We start from the raw sequence: 15,828 nt of genomic DNA on the forward strand, positions 1-15,828 counted from the left end.
TCAATATCATCAATCAGAAAGCTCCTGAAGTGCCCGTAGATCACTGTTCAGACTGGTAACATCCATATATCCACGTCTGCCTGGAATGAGTTATATTCAGCTGGCAGGTGCAGAAGAGCCCTAGTGATCTCGGTGGTGATGGCAGTGGGAATGAGCAGGCTCTCTGCTTGAGTGGGATAAAAACTCAACTCCTTCATCCCAGATGATAAGAGCCAACCCAATAAACACAAAACCACAGGGACCAGAAGCTCTGCCTCAGACTGGTCTTTGCCTCATCCCATCCCAGAACTAGAGAGCTGCTGTCAGGCACTCGTTAATTACAGTATTCTCTTTAGCAATGACTCTAGAATTCCACGTGACATGGGAAAGATGTTTAATCTTTTTCAGCTTGAACTATGTTTTGACAAGCTCCTCTCTTCAGCTATTACTCCAGTCATTTCCCTGACTTGAAATTCAAAATGGATTTATGGTTTAAGAGCTTTATTAACATGTTAACTACTATCTGGACGGTTCACTTCACAGCTCTTTCCTTTTCTTTTTCCATCTCCCAGTGCCAGGTGTACTTTTAGAACATAGTTCCTGAGAAATACTACACATTAGCTGAGAAATTACATCTTGAAATCCGGTAATCTAGAGTCAGTTGAGCAGAGATGTAATTTATAGCCTCACAGCTCACATGTTCAGGTGTGCAAAGTGCAGTAAGAGGCTGGCAGGATATTTCCTAGTAAAAACACTGACATTTATGAGCTTGACCAATATAGTAGCAACAGCAGTAAGTTCCCTCCAATAGAATCTGATGCATTTTGTTAGTTATCTGCAGGACTGTTTTATTCAGCATTGTTTTTGCAGGAATGTATGAATCCCTGTTGTAATGCCACGACTTGCACTCTGAAGGGCGACGCCGTGTGTGCACATGGACAGTGTTGTGAGGACTGCAAGGTACAGAATTTTGTTAGTGATTGGAAAATGGAAGAACAAAGGCCATATCAGCTAATAAGTTTGAACAACATGATTGTCTTGTATGTAATATGTAAATCCTGGGTTTATTCTCACAGGATCTGCATACTCTTAATGAAATAATCTTTCTAATGACATCTAAATATGACAAATGATCAATTGATACAGTTGCACCTGAATAAACATTTTCAGCACCTATATTTTTTTTAAGTTTGGAGGTCAACATGAAAGCTGCGATCTAATTCTGTTGAACCTGATCTGCCTCTCATTGTCTGCACTGTGTACAAGTCACTGTTGCTTCCCCCAGCCTCATCCTTATCTGTGTCTGTGCAGCTGAAACCTGCTGGCACCCCTTGCAGGGATTCTAGTAACGCTTGCGATCTGCCCGAGTTCTGCACGGGGGCCAGCCCTCACTGCCCAGCCAACGTGTATCTGCACGATGGCCACGCCTGCCACAATGTGGACGGCTTCTGCTACAATGGCATCTGCCAGACCCACGAACAGCAGTGCATCACTCTCTGGGGCCAGGGTGAGTGGAGCCACCCTCACTGAATGACGGTATCCGTCCTCCGGGTTTCCAGATTGATTTCAGGAGCTCTTACCTTGTGGCTGAATCCACTGAATAAGTGTTTCAAAAATGTGCAGAATATCCTACAGTAGTAATCATAGTGGTTATAGTGCCATATTCTTATGTCTTTTGGTAATGTCTAGATCAACTTTAGAGTTTGCAGACAAACACAAGAGGCGCTGAAAGGGGCAGAGCAAGGCTGGGCTCATTTTCAGTGTCAGAAAGCAGTTCTCAGAGACAGGGACTGTGTGTCACACAGTTACTCTGCCCTCCAGGAGCCAAGCCAGCACCAGGGATCTGTTTTGAGAGGGTCAATTCTGCGGGGGACCCCTATGGAAACTGTGGAAAGGACTCAAAGGGTTCATTTGCAAAATGTGAAATTCGGTAAGAGCCAGTATATTCAACAACCTGTAGATTCCCATGTGCTATCTCCCTACCACTTACAGGAGAAATGAATTTTCCAGACATGCAGGCAGAAGTTACTTTAAAATGTCTGAGGTAGAAATACTTTTTTTTTTTAAATGTGCATATAAAAGATTTCCCGGTCTTGATAAAAATAGCTTTAAATTTACTGTGATGAAATGAGTAATGCAATGAACACACAAGATATACAGGTAAACACTTACAATGCATTAAGCTTATGAAGAAAAAAAGATTTCAAGCCCTTATAATCTAAAGTGAAGTCACTCATACTGAAGAATAACACTCTGATCTTTCAGTGTGTCTTGCTGTGTTTTTTGTAGAGATGCTAAATGTGGGAAGATTCAGTGTCAAGGAGGGGCCAACCGGCCTGTGATTGGTACAAATGCTGTTTCCATAGAAACAAACATCCCGCTCCAGGAGGGCGGACGAATTCTCTGCCGGGGAACCCATGTTTATCTTGGAGACGACATGCCTGACCCAGGCCTGGTACTGACTGGCACCAAGTGTGGAGATGGAATGGTGAGTGGCTTGTCACTTGTGATCCACCTCGCATATGACATTTGCAACCATGATCAGGATGATTGCTTCAGTCAACTGAGCGATCGCTGCGCTGGAATACGCTGATGGTGGTTCTTTGGTTTCCATTTGTACATTAGCCTAAAGTCATCAGCTACTCCTATTTAGAATATGTCAATCAGTTGTACGTTTTGATTTGTTTTCATTTGTGGCTTTTATGGATTGTTTGTGAATTCAATAAGCTTTTAGTGACTACTGGACAGGAATAAATCAATAATTTAATTTTGTAAAGTGCCTTCCATGACACACATCCCACACCACTGCACAATTAAAACTACAAGATATTTAAAAACCAAATACAATATGACGGAGGCTCCATCCATCCACCAAAACTGTAGACCAATGCTACGCTCATGATCTGAGCCAAACATTACCCAGGGAATCAATACCTGCCTGGCCACCAGCCTGCTGACACAGTGCCCTCTAGTGGTTTGGAGGGAGGTGGTATGTAAAGGAGCAGGGTGCCTTTAAGAGGCCCCTGGGTAGTAAGAAGAGGGTAGATGTTACTAAAATAAAAGGCAGACTCCCAGGCCAGTTAAGAAGTTCTCTTGTAGAGGTCTTAGGTGAATGGTATGTTACTCCAGCATGTATTTCATGTATTTTTTTCTGGGAACTCAGACAATTGGTAAGTTTGGACAGAGTTTATTGTGCCTGCTGTTTTCCGAAACTCTTTTTAAGACGTTTTGTGGAGATTACCATCTGGTTCCAGTAAAAAGAATCACTTTTGGTTTTCAACAGAGGACCTGTATGGTTGTGGAATTTTTCTATGCATCCAGACCAAGAACATTGTTTTTCAGTAATGACCTAGTGACATATATACTGTACAATAGCAGAATAGAGAACAGAATAGAGCACAGAAAATGTATTTTGAATAGAATTAAGGTAAATGCGTAGCAATAAGGTTTTACCTTTATTTTAAAAATAATCTCAGAAGCACAGAATACTGTGACTAGGCTTTCCACTGCTCTGTTGAATATATTGAAAAAATCCCTGTGTTTCTTAGCACCAGGAACTGTACCAGGATCACTCCTCTTCCTGATTTATATCAAAAGGCTAGACTCTGGTCTAGGTAGTAAACTAGTCAAATGTGCAGATTGTATCAAAACAGAAGAATTAGCAAACACTGTAGGATTTGGACAGAATTCAACAGTGGCGAAGTACCTGAAAGTTTACATTTCACAGAGATGACTGTGCTGTTCCAATAATGTAAAAGAAACAAAAACTGTTAAAGGAAATTAAAACAAAAGTTTGGGAGGACTCTTAACTTGCCCATTTTTACCTACTTACACAGAAATATAACACACGTTTCATTGTCTCTACTCCCCTCCACCTCATCTTCACGATTACAGCAGCTCCCTGGCTCATTCCTCATTGAAAGTACGGGTGCCAGTTGATAAACCTACTTGTGAGAAGGATTTAGGTATTCATGTTGACACATTATTTCCATCTTCTAAAAACAGTAAAAATGACAAACAGAAACCTAGGATGTACTATATAACTGAAAGTGTATAATTGAATTTATTTTGTACAAATAAAAAAAGACTTTAACAGAATTTCATAAAGAACATTTTAAAGTTAAACCAAGATATAAAAGATCACACAGAATGACAATTGCTCTGAGAGGAAATTCAGTATTGTGGCTGTGATCAGCTGCACATTTTTGCAATCTCATGCATATCTGCTAACATCCCTTCTGATTTGTCAGTATAAGATAAGAAAACCAATCATTTCATTTTTAAAAGCACACTGTGAGTACAGATACAGCCAATTATAACAAATATCATATTCCTGAAGGATTTAACCCTTCAAAAAGGTCATATACAAGAATTAAATAACAATTAGCCAAATACAGAACCATGAGTCATGTCCATAATGACAACTGTGGTGGTTAAAGTAAAATGACAAAATCATATTAACTGTGTCCTGTTACTGAGACTCCAACCAATTGGTAATGTCTGTAATGCCAATCAAATGCTTAAGCTGTTTAAGACAGATTTTGTGGTCAGCTTAGTCAAAGCGGCACTCAAATTAGCAACACAAAAATAGTTAAGGATCCAGAGTCAACAGTCATCAAAAAATAATTCAGTCTTGATGAATAAAGCAGTCTTAATGTTCTTTTGGGCAAAAAGCAGATCAAAACATTTAGAAATTTCTTGCCAAATGGTGCTACAAGAGCATGACCACAACACATTCCAGACACTTTGCAGAACAAGAAACTTCTGGAAAGGTATCTGAAAATATACTATATTGTGTATAGAAATAATTATAAAATAAATAATAAATAACTTTAAAATAATAAAGCAGTGGTGACAACTGCAAATTGATGCTGACTGGAGTAAGTAATTCTAACACCTTATTACAGAGTCTGTTTGCAGCTTTTGGGGTTTTTTTTCCATACAGTATCTTGAAGCCATACTGAAAACTAATTGCAGATGAATGACATCATTGCATGAATGAGCTGATGTGGTTTTCTACATTGCATGGGTCTGAATCTCCTGAAAATCAAATACCAATATTCAAACAATACCATTCTCCCATATGAGGAAAACCAATTCCTATTCTACAATTCATTTTTTGAATTGTCAAGGTTTATGTGGCAGCACAGTGGTGTGCAGTGGTTAGCATTGCTGCCTTGCTGCACTGGGGCCCTGAGTTCAATCGGTGGACTTCTAGCTGCCTGCAGTTTGTATGTACTGGTCTTTTAATTGGCTTCTGGGAAAACTGGCCCCGGTGTGAATGTGTGCATGTTTGTGTCTGTATGTGCCCTGAGATGGACTGGCATCCCATCCAGGGTGTATCCTGCCTCGTGCTCATTGCTTTCCAGGATAGGCTTCGGCTCCCCTGCAACCCTGAATTGAATAGAGCAATTAGAAAATGGATGGATGTTAAGGTTTGTGTGAGCAGAGAGCTTTTATCCAAAGCAGTATGTTTCATTTCATTGTGTATTCTTTTTTTCTATCTTAGTTATGCCTAAATCGCCAGTGCCAGAATATCACTGTGTTTGGGGTACATGAGTGCTCTGGAAAATGCAGTGGCCATGGGGTAAGTCCTTATGACAGTCAATACTCTGGGCAGTATGGATTCAAACTGGCAGGGTGCAGAAGACCTCAAAGTATTTATAAAATCACACTTCGCAGCCAGCTTTCTTATTGTGCCATATTTACTGGAACATCCGGCCTGTGCAATGTAGGCCATGGTTGAACAGTTCCACCAGTCTTCATATGCTATATGCTACATAGCTTTTGGCTTGCATTTTAATGAGCTCTATTGAATTTACAACACAGTACTTCAATTATGGAAACAATTACAGACCCTCATAATCAATTTTCATTCCTCCAGAAAGGTTAAATCAAATCAAATGTAATGGCTCCATTTATGCCCCATTTAAAATACTATCCATTATCTTTTGGCCTGTAAAGACAAACAGTTTTAGCACTCTACGTACTTCCAAAAGAAACCTTATTTTGCCAAAAACAACACTGTCCATTCTGGTTTTGGAAGTACACAATAGGACAGATTTATTATGTTATCGATTTGCTTTGCTGTTGGCCAAGAAATGAATGAAAAGTCTGATTTATAGGATCACTGCAAGTTAATGTCTTGAATTAAATGCACAGGGTACAGTACATCCTGGCAAGTCCTTACATGCCACATTAATTCTGGATGAGATTTTGTACCCAAACTGTAACTTTTACTATTTCTTTGTTAAAAGAACATCCCTGGGTTAATATTACAGATTTCAAAATCCAGTTTCTTGATTAAGCATTTCACAATTCCTTCTCCATTTATTTTCCTTTTACAAATACTGTCAAATTTGCAATTTTAGAAAAAAGGCTTTATCAAGAAGGCTTGGGTGATTTCCAAGGCTAGCTCAATTATTTTGTTCACAGCCAGGATAATCTCCACCTGGACCCAAGAAGGAATTCCTTGAGAACAAACTCTTCTATTTCTGTATGTCAAAGATATATTTTTAGACAAGCTCCCTGTCGGAATAAAGGGTGGCCTTTGAGTTTTTTTGATGATGGTGTGCAGCAGTTGAAAATCTCATTTGCTTTCTGTGCTTGGAAGGTCTGTAACAACAATAAGAACTGCCACTGTGAAGCGCACTGGGCCCCGCCTTTCTGTGATAAGGCTGGATTCGGTGGCAGTGTGGACAGCGGGCCTATGAGATTGGCAGGTGAGCAGTACAAGATAGTACAAGCCTTTATAACGCTTACCTTTGGTGTTGAAAATATTACCGATGTTAGTATTTAGAAGTTTCTAAGACTGACAAACCTTTTAATATACATACATTAATAAAGGTAACAACGTAACCTAGGTTAGAACCTTTCTGAACTTGCTAAAAACAATAGGATTTACACTTCTGTATATGGGCTTTATATAGCAAAGAGAGATTTCTCTCCATAATATACATACAGATAGTGTTGTAGCAAAGCAAGAGCTGGCATCATTAATAGACCTACAGTGTTGGTCTTATGTGCTGGTCTATACAGTATGTATAGAAAGCTGCCTATAGCTTTTCCAAAAAAAAATCTTGAGTGCGCTCAGCTGACTGTTGAAAAATAATTTTAAAAGACGAGTCGGGACTTGACAATTGCAGCATTGCTTAAACAATATTATAAATATGTGGAAAGCATCCAGACAGCATTGCATCTGCTGTTTTTGTGTTTTGGGGTGTGCGTGTAAGGAACAAACCCAGATTATTAAATGTATAAATAACCTTAGTTGTAAACTATATTAAGTTATTGTAAGTCATTGTGCATTTCTGCTTGTTTATTCCCTTGACATATGTTTTTGAGCAAAAAAGGATTCATTTTTCCACTTAGATTTACAGCTAAATACAATTCTTAGAATAGAACAATTGCTTTCATAGCATCTGCTTTATGTTCTATCAGCTGACAGCAACAGTCTCACAGTTGGAATTCTTGTGACAATGCTCTGCCTCCTCACTACTGGACTGGTCATCTGCTTTAAGAAGAAGACACTAATTCATCTTCTGTTTACTAATAAGAAGACAACAATAGAGAAATTAAGGTAGTTTCCGCTTGCTTCTTCCTCACAATTTCATTTAATTTCCTTATGGAAATCTTTTCCTGTGTTTCTTCCTGTTGAACAGGGGGTTGCCTGTCTTTGTATTTCCTCAGTACAAATGCTCTGGCCCAGTGTGTTTTGCATTCATGCTGAAATGTGATTTTAGCACGTTGATAAAGCATGTGCCATTATGCTGATATAAAAGAATATGTGAAGACCAAGGGAATTATTCATACTACGTCAATGTGCATTTATTGTTATGCACTTAAACAAAAATGTCTTTATGTCAGTCATAGGCTTTTAGTGTTAATTAAAATGTGTTGGTAAGGTAACAAGAAATACAGTGCATAGCTGGAACCACTTGGCCAAATGTGTTTCATTAAAAATATGTCTCGTGTTTTATTACAGGTCTGTTGGCCCAAGCAGGCAATCCAGCCCAAACCAAATCCATTCAGCTTATAGGAACTCCCCTTCCAGACAGCCCCCAGCCAAGCCACAGAACTCCAGTATATGCAAGGTAGGGTCTCCTGGTGCTGCTTAATCAGGACAAGAGATCCAGCTCGTCAGACTGTATTGGCTGACATACAGTAACTTGAAGAGATGCAGAGGCCAGTTGGCTGTTGCAGTGTAATATCTGTCCAGTCTGAACAAAATGAAAAAGGTATTACAGGCTGATCCTTTACAGATGTGTGGGTGTCACTTGAAATTCTTTAAATCCTATTGAAAGTATAATTCGTTATATTTATCCAAATTTGAATTCATCCACACTCTGTTATTATAAAGCTAAAAAAATAAAAATAAAGGTTTCACAAACCTATTTAAGGATTAATGTCAAAACAAAAATGATTGCTAGCTTGGCAATTGAGATATTTCTGTCTCCTTTCCATAAGGAGTATTAATGGGAGTTATATTTTCAGTATAAGCTTCTATAACGTTATTGAAGAAAGGTTTATTTTAAATAAAAACTAAAGCCTGGAATATCATTATACATTTTACTTAATGGTTTTATATACAATAAAAAATCAGTTTAAAAATTAATTGAAGTGCAGGAAAGAACTGCTTAAAGTCTGTTGAAGTACATTTTCATGGACAGATCAAATGAGAATTATTTTTCACCACTTTAACTATTAGAATTACTATGTAAGGGAGTTGTGGAGACTAGATATGGGACATACAACACAATGCATGCAGATGTCAAGAAAACTTTTGATATGGTCCCTCCTAAAAGGTTGATTCTAAGATTAAAGGCCTTAGGACTCCAAGAAAATTACGGTATGCACATGGATCAGGAACTGGCTATCAAACGTGAAACAGGTTTATTAGGGCAGATATAATAATGGTATGCTACAGGGAACTATTTTGGGTCCATTGCTTTTCCTGATCTATAGCAGCAATTCAGATTCTGAAAACAAGTTAAATTTGCAGATGAAACTAAAACAGAGGAAGTAACAAACAAAAACAATGACAAGAGCAGTACAAAGACACGTAGACAAAGTTAAGACTTAGACTTGGCACACATATGGCAAATAAAATTTAAAATCAATAAGTACAAAGTGATCTACACTGGTAGTATGAAAACTACACAATGACATGGGATTCTCAACTGCAGGAAGAGACACACAAAGAGGATCTTGGTGTTTATGTAGTTTCTTTGATATCCTCATCAAGACAAGGTGGGGAAGCAATAAAATAGCAAGCAGAATTCTTGGGTATATTACAAAAAGTGCAGCATTTAAATCCAGGGAAGTTATGCTGAAGCTTTACAATGTTGTGCTACATTTTGGTCACTAAAACTACATAAAGTATATTATAGCCCTAGAAACAGTCCAGCGAAGAGCAATAAGAATGTTTCCTAGTCTCATGTAAATTGCCCTTTACAGATGGGTTAAGGGATCTAAATCTTTTCAGTCTAGAACACAGGAGCTTGTGAGAAGTTTTTATTCAATAAATAAGATCCTAAGGGGTATATTTAAAGTTTGCACAGGAGACATTTCCACACTCAGTAATGAAACAAAGACAAGAGGTCACAATTGGAAACTAAGGGGTAATTAGTTTAGGTGGGAGAAATGAATAAACCCCCACACCAAAGAGTTGTGGATATCTCCCAGTCAGGTAGTGGATGACATTGGGCACTTGTAACAAATGACTGGACAAACCTTTACTTTCACTCGACAGTGAAACTACCAGACAAGGAAATAGGCTGAAAAGGTTGCTCATTTGCAAACGTTCTTGCCTGCAATGCTTCACTTTGTCCTCCTGCAGCCTTCTCACCTCCCCTCTGACTGCCTGCTGCCTCCTCACACCATCCACCCCCACACCCTGAGGAAGCTGCCTCAGTTCCAGCCCGTGCACATCAGCCACCCGATCCCACTGCCGCTGGGCGCGAATCAATCACAGCCCCCTGTCCTGCCACCTCAGAGGGTCCTGCCGCCACACCCGCCTCCCTCGCCCCAGCAGGGTGCAGCACTCCGGAAGTGGCAGGCCCAACCATCCTTTAGACACGGTCAGGTATGCACATGTCAACTCACTGGAACACCAATGTGCTAATATCCTCATTTCGAATGTCTGTAGATGCACTGCGGTAAGCTTATAGCACAGTGGGGGTAACAGAATCCCCTTCTGGGGTCATTATGATCACCTCAAATTGTGGAGCTCAGCTCCCCTGTGCAGTCATAAACAATCACTTCTTTTAAATGACCATGCCTCAAAACACTGAGGTCAGCTCACACAGTTTCCTCTCCTCTTAGGCTAGACTGTGTTTCTCTGTGCATGTTTTTGATTAGGCTTTAATCAGGTTTGGAGTTAATAGAATAAAAGGTACAGAATGTATAAATAGGCCCAGTTAAAGACACAGCAGGTGGACACAAGGATAGCTTCAGGCCCTGTTGGAACAAACTATTGCTGCCGACATCTGTTCAAGTCATTTAGCTAGAGCTGCAGGGCCAGCTCTGGGGGACTCCTTGTTTCCCCTGATGGTTTCACAAGTGACAGGTAACTGAAACAGGGCTGGAGCATGTGTTCGAAAAACTTAACACCACACCGTGACGAATTATGACTTAGTTTCAAGGGTATCAAACTTAACTTTTTGGTTATGCCGGACTCAGGACAAGATGTCAGAGCTGGAATTTTGTAACTGAATAGCCATGGTGTTTTTTTACGTTCTATGTAAACTTTTACATCTGTTTGCATCTGTTTAATGCTATATGGAAAGGCAACAACTAAAACTGTATTTTGTGCACAAGCAAGACATTTGTCAGACATTTGTACTTTATTAATAGACTGAAACAAGAACTTCTGTGAATACTACAATTGGTATTTGATAGCTTTCAGATCCTTTGTCATACAGTACCTGTAAATTGTCTTTGTGTTATACAGTATGTTATAAAAAGATTGCTGTTACCAGGTTGCAGCTTCTTGTCCAACAGCTGCTGCTTGGCTGTACTTTGCAGACCAACTAGCCAGATCTGCAGACACTTATAGATGATTTCTAATTGAAGCGCTGGTGAGAAAGCCAGAGCAATGTCAATTAAGCCTGAAAATTCTACACGTGTTTAGCTTTGATGCCTGTGCCATCCGACACAAAGGCAGGCATGTGGGATACAGTATACAGTATGTTTATGTTCTAATCAGGCCACCTTGGAACTGGTCCATGGCTTCAGGCCTAATGCACTGTAACCTTACAGAGAAAAAATAACCATGCCTTGATAATGGAGTAATGATCACGGAAACACAAGAGAAAATAATATTTCACTTAAGTGACATGGGCTGAGGTGATGCAAACAGAGAAACTGCAAATGCTAATGAGTTTTCAGTCCTGCAGATAAGTTGAATCATAATGGAATCCTTACGTTCATGTTGGATGCTCATTCTGTCTTCTTAATGATATGGTGGAAAAAAGACATAAGCAGTACTTTATAAAAAGCTTCTTCTTAAGTACCATGCTCTTTTGGGGATTACTGAAGTGTTTTCCAGCAGTTAATATTGAAGATGATCTTTTCCTGTCTGAGAAACACAATGCAGAACAGCTGGGATGTAGGTAGCAGACGTTTGCCATTAACTCATCCTCCCTGTGTAGATTAGTAACACATGATAGCTCTTCATCAGATGCCTTCTGGAAAGAGCTGCCATGAAGGTGATAGCAAGTCTATACAAATCGTTAAACTGTGCTAGAGTAGATTTTAGGTCATCCTTTTGTCTGCGTGGCTTGGAGCGCCCCCTGGTGTCATCCCAGGGTAATGTCCGTTCAGTTCACAACTATGACAGCTGCGTGTTGTTTCAAGTGCTTTGGGTGACCTGTTTAAAAAAATGTAGTACAGTAGTTTAGTGATAGTAATTTCTATTTACAGTGTATTGAAATAATTAGACCACTTCAAAAGCAGACCACAATGAAAAACCAATCATTGTGCTAAGCTATTTTAATGGTCTATTTTATGACCCAGACAGTTGTAGCATTCACCATCCAGACATGAAGTAATGTTTATAGTGTACACTGAAGTACATGTTTTTAAATTGATATCCTGAAAAATTCTTAAGTACAGTATATGGAGTTTAATAACAAATTGATCTACTGGTTGTTTGGTTAAGTGGAGACTTTGTCTGGAACAGAAGTTGTAAGTCACTGCAACCCTCAAAGTGTTTCATACCCTATTCTCCATTGTCACAGGAACAGGAGAAACCCAGCCCTCCCAGGAAACCACTGCCAGCAGACCCCCTGGGCAGAGCCCCGCGGCTGAACCGCAGCCCATCCGCCATGTCTGGAGCCCCGGGCCCTCTGCCACACGCGCGGTCAGTGCAGCCCCAGGGGGCTTTCTCTTGGGCACGCACTCGAATTACAACGGGCCAGCCGAAAACCTGACCCGCTTCCTGTCGGAGGCTCAGTCGCGCACTGTGAAAACAAATACACGGGGGTTAAATCAAGGGCCCCCACCCTCTACAGAATGACTCGCAATAGGAAGTGTGATCCCGGAAATCAATTTGTTTTTAAATCACTGACAATTCAGTATCTACTACGATACAAATTCAACTTGAAAAGGCTTTAGGGATTCAAAACAATGTTTCTGTCTACCAGCACCTTTGCGGTTCACCTTTAGAAATCAAAAGAAATCAGTATTTTATAAATGTCTGGTATATACACACACTTGAAAAAGAAACTTTAAGCTGTGCTTATTTCAATCCATGAGAAAGGGCCTGTCACCGTAGTTACCAGTATTCATATTAAACTAGATTCTTTTGTTATTTTCTACTTTCAGACCTGCTCCCAAGCCTCCAAAACTGCCCAAGCCCGTCAATGTCCCACATGTGAAGTAGAAGGGAAACAGCCATGAAACCCATCTACAGATGAAGACACAAATTTGCACTAAACACAAGTTGATCCTCTTGGGTTTTTATAGAAACTTTAAACACGGTGGGTGTCTCTGTGTTTGACTGAAAGGGACTGAGCTGACCCCTTGGCGCTCTGCCTCAGATAGGTGCTATGAGTCCTTGCTCAGGTACTTGTAAATTATTTGATCTGTATTTATTACAACGCGGTGCACTGTGGTAGACACTTTTGACAGCTACATTTGTGATTATTTTTAAAGCAAATTCTGTTGTTTTGCACCACAGCTGAGGGAGTATTTTACTTTCCTTAGTGGTTTTATAATGAGTGTAGAGAGCAAAAAGAAAAAAAGATGTCTAGCATTTTACAATAAAACAAGAGCGTGATTAAGTGAAGCAATGCTGTGGACAGAACTGGACTCTCATTTTACAGACATGGACGTCTGTAGGAGTATTAAAGGGAAAAATTTGAGCTTCTTACTTGATGAAAAATAACTCTTATCTTTGCTGTTTTAATTTTGTCGGACAGTATTTAAGGTAATAAAAAACTGGGTACAACTATGGCTCAAAAAGCACATCACAGCATACAGGGCCTAATATACCACTTGAACTGTTCTTGACTTATTCAGCAAACTCTAAAGAGAGATTTAAGTATGAAGTATGCTTATCAAACTGTTTTGGTGGGATTGATGAAATAGGAATTCAGATCTTTAAATGAAAAGCAAAAAGGTACAGAAACACAATCAAGTATTAAGATGAAAACAACGGTCAGCATGTTCAACCAAAGCTGTCGTCATATCTGCTTTCCCTCAATTATAAATGCGGACATACTGAACTACTCTGTGTTGTTACCTCCACCCGATTAGGAATTACCAGTTGTGTGTTTTTCACTTCTTAACTCATGGCTACAAACCCTGCAACTGCACACAGGGGAGAATGAGGGAGTGTAGGTAGACCACTCCAAATGAGGGAGTTCAGGTAAACTACTCAAACCCACATTCGAGCTGCTCATTTTCTAACACATCACACGCATCACAGCCCCGTACCGGAGGTTCAGGGCCAAGAGGAGGAGTGGTGCATCCTTCACCAACAGCATCGCAAGGCAGCAAGCGCCCAGGAGGCAGCAGGGTTCGCTGTGTCACTGACAGTCAACCGTAGTCGACTAATCCCGTCCTACCTCTGGCAGCGCTCGGCAAGTTGTGCGCCACGACTCGAGGAAGCCCCGTCACAGCCTCAGCCTGCGCTCAGTGAACATGTTACTGGTGGAGCAGAATACAGGACTGCTGGCTTCTTATTGCATCAGCTTGACAGATACAGCTGTACAGCCTTGACTGCAGACACATAACCCATCTTTTTGTGCATTTAAGACATAGATCGTATGGCCTTGCAGCAATAGGATTTGTCTGAAATTTGGTTGAGCTGACAGATTAATTATATTCTTCATCACTGCGTTAACAAGGTATGGGCATGCTTATCTGGCACCCCTGCTGGAGCAACCCTCAGTCAATGCTCCTCAGGATTTAGATTTTATTGTCTGCTAGCTGTCTTCCCAGAAAGAACACTTAGCTTTTCCAGGAATAACAGCATCTTTTACATTAGGGCTAGGAAAGGAAAACAAAATCCAGGGATTTTCAGAACTGTGCTCTTGTTGGCCTGTTGTATATCTGCTGTAAAGCTGTCTTGATCTGTGCAAACGTCCTAAATTATCCTTCTCCTATATTGCAATATGCAACACCCTAAGGAATAAACATAGGCAAGAGTTCTTGATGATCTGAGTCCAGCAACTCCTTTGTATAAATTAATATATAGTTAAGTGAATCTATTATTTACGATGGTGTAAGTGGTACAGGGCAAGCTAAGGATTTTGCTGTCAAAGTCAGATTTGTAAAGCTACTAAAAATGACCTGAGAAATGGGCTCTCTCCTGTAAGTGTTTTTCTCACCAGGTGTTTGTGAAATCAGTGGCACAGTACACATACACACAATAAAATGCAATTGGCTAGACTGTTCGTACTATTCTCTATTCAAGACAGATGCTTGTATTAATCACTTCAATTAAAGACATTTATTTAAGAGTAAACGTACCTTATAACCACTCTTCTCAGTCACCTGTTCTTCCCACAAACCATTGTGATAAAGAAAATAAACCAGGATTTTGGCTGATAGTAAAATACCATTAGAATGCAAGCAACAGCAGTGGAAGCATTGCCTTTCAGCATTTATCAAGCAGCTGTAAATGGATCCAAAGAAAACAACCAAAACACAAAGCCAATGATGTGAGAATAAAATCAATCTCTACAATAACGTTGTTTTAAAACACCAGTAGGTCTTGCATTAAATACATAATAAAACAATAGATATATGCTCCTTTGAGAGCTGCTCAAAGTAAAACAAAACAACGGGTCATGAAACGATTTTTATCTTATCTTGTTTTGCCTAAGAATGAAGAGCACTACAGCAAGGATATGATGAATTATCTTTTTCCTGTTTTTCCTGGAATTGCAAGACTGCACAGCTCCTCCAGGAAGTCTTCAAGAAAGGGTGGAGACATTAGACTAGTGAGGACCCTCTTGTCTACTTGTTACAACTGTGTGCTTTAAGTAAATCAGTTTCTTACAAAATGTCCGGAAGACATCAAAATGTTTGATTTTACTCTCAATATAAAACAGACTGTACCCTTGAATCTACCAAGAATGGTATGAGCCAAACTTTATCATTGAAAGCAAGTTATCTCTTTAACAACATTTAAGTCCTGACAAACATGCCCCTGACCATTCTTCAACCATACCTGTAAAATCTGTGCAAAGTACTATTAAGGCTGTCTAAATGAATGCTAGTTATACTGTGATTAGGAAAATGCTTTAAAAACTTGAAAAAAGAAGAGCTTGAGGGAACAGGCTCTCTGCGCATAATAACTTAATGGCTGAAGACACTTGATGCCAGATTTCCTTAATAAAG

At 39.8% G+C, this 15,828-nt stretch overlaps 1 protein-coding gene and 1 long non-coding RNA gene across 4 annotated transcripts in view; one reads left to right on the top strand and one right to left on the bottom strand.

Annotated features, from left to right (window-relative positions):
* Positions 1–14,957, top strand: part of LOC102693085 (disintegrin and metalloproteinase domain-containing protein 12) — a 91,576-nt gene extending 76,619 nt beyond the window's left edge. Inside the window, exons 13-23 of one of the 3 annotated variants that reach the window (XM_015347043.2) lie at positions 850–939; positions 1,291–1,486; positions 1,801–1,909; positions 2,269–2,467; positions 5,489–5,566; positions 6,593–6,701; positions 7,420–7,558; positions 7,964–8,072; positions 9,818–10,063; positions 12,219–12,340; positions 12,805–14,957. In XM_015347043.2, coding sequence (XP_015202529.1) covers positions 850–939; positions 1,291–1,486; positions 1,801–1,909; positions 2,269–2,467; positions 5,489–5,566; positions 6,593–6,701; positions 7,420–7,558; positions 7,964–8,072; positions 9,818–10,063; positions 12,219–12,340; positions 12,805–12,862 — 1,455 coding nt within the window. In that variant the 3' untranslated portion in view covers positions 12,863–14,957. Of the gene's footprint in view, positions 1–849; positions 940–1,290; positions 1,487–1,800; positions 1,910–2,268; positions 2,468–5,488; positions 5,567–6,592; positions 6,702–7,419; positions 7,559–7,963; positions 8,073–9,817; positions 10,064–12,218; positions 12,341–12,804 lie in introns of those variants that run through there. The other 2 variants (XM_069188998.1, XM_015347044.2) reach the window with 2 other exon arrangements.
* LOC138238410 (uncharacterized) lies at positions 10,805–15,011 on the bottom strand. The gene is made up of 3 exons (XR_011189430.1): positions 14,956–15,011; positions 12,199–12,440; positions 10,805–11,848 (listed from the first exon to the last, which is right to left on the bottom strand). It is a non-coding gene; the product is annotated as an uncharacterized lncRNA (long non-coding RNA).
* Between the last annotated feature and the right edge of the window lie 817 nt (positions 15,012–15,828).

The sequence above is a fragment of the Lepisosteus oculatus genome, chromosome 4 (genome assembly GCF_040954835.1).
Source record: "Lepisosteus oculatus isolate fLepOcu1 chromosome 4, fLepOcu1.hap2, whole genome shotgun sequence".
NCBI classification, from domain to species: Eukaryota; Metazoa; Chordata; class Actinopteri; order Semionotiformes; family Lepisosteidae; genus Lepisosteus; species Lepisosteus oculatus.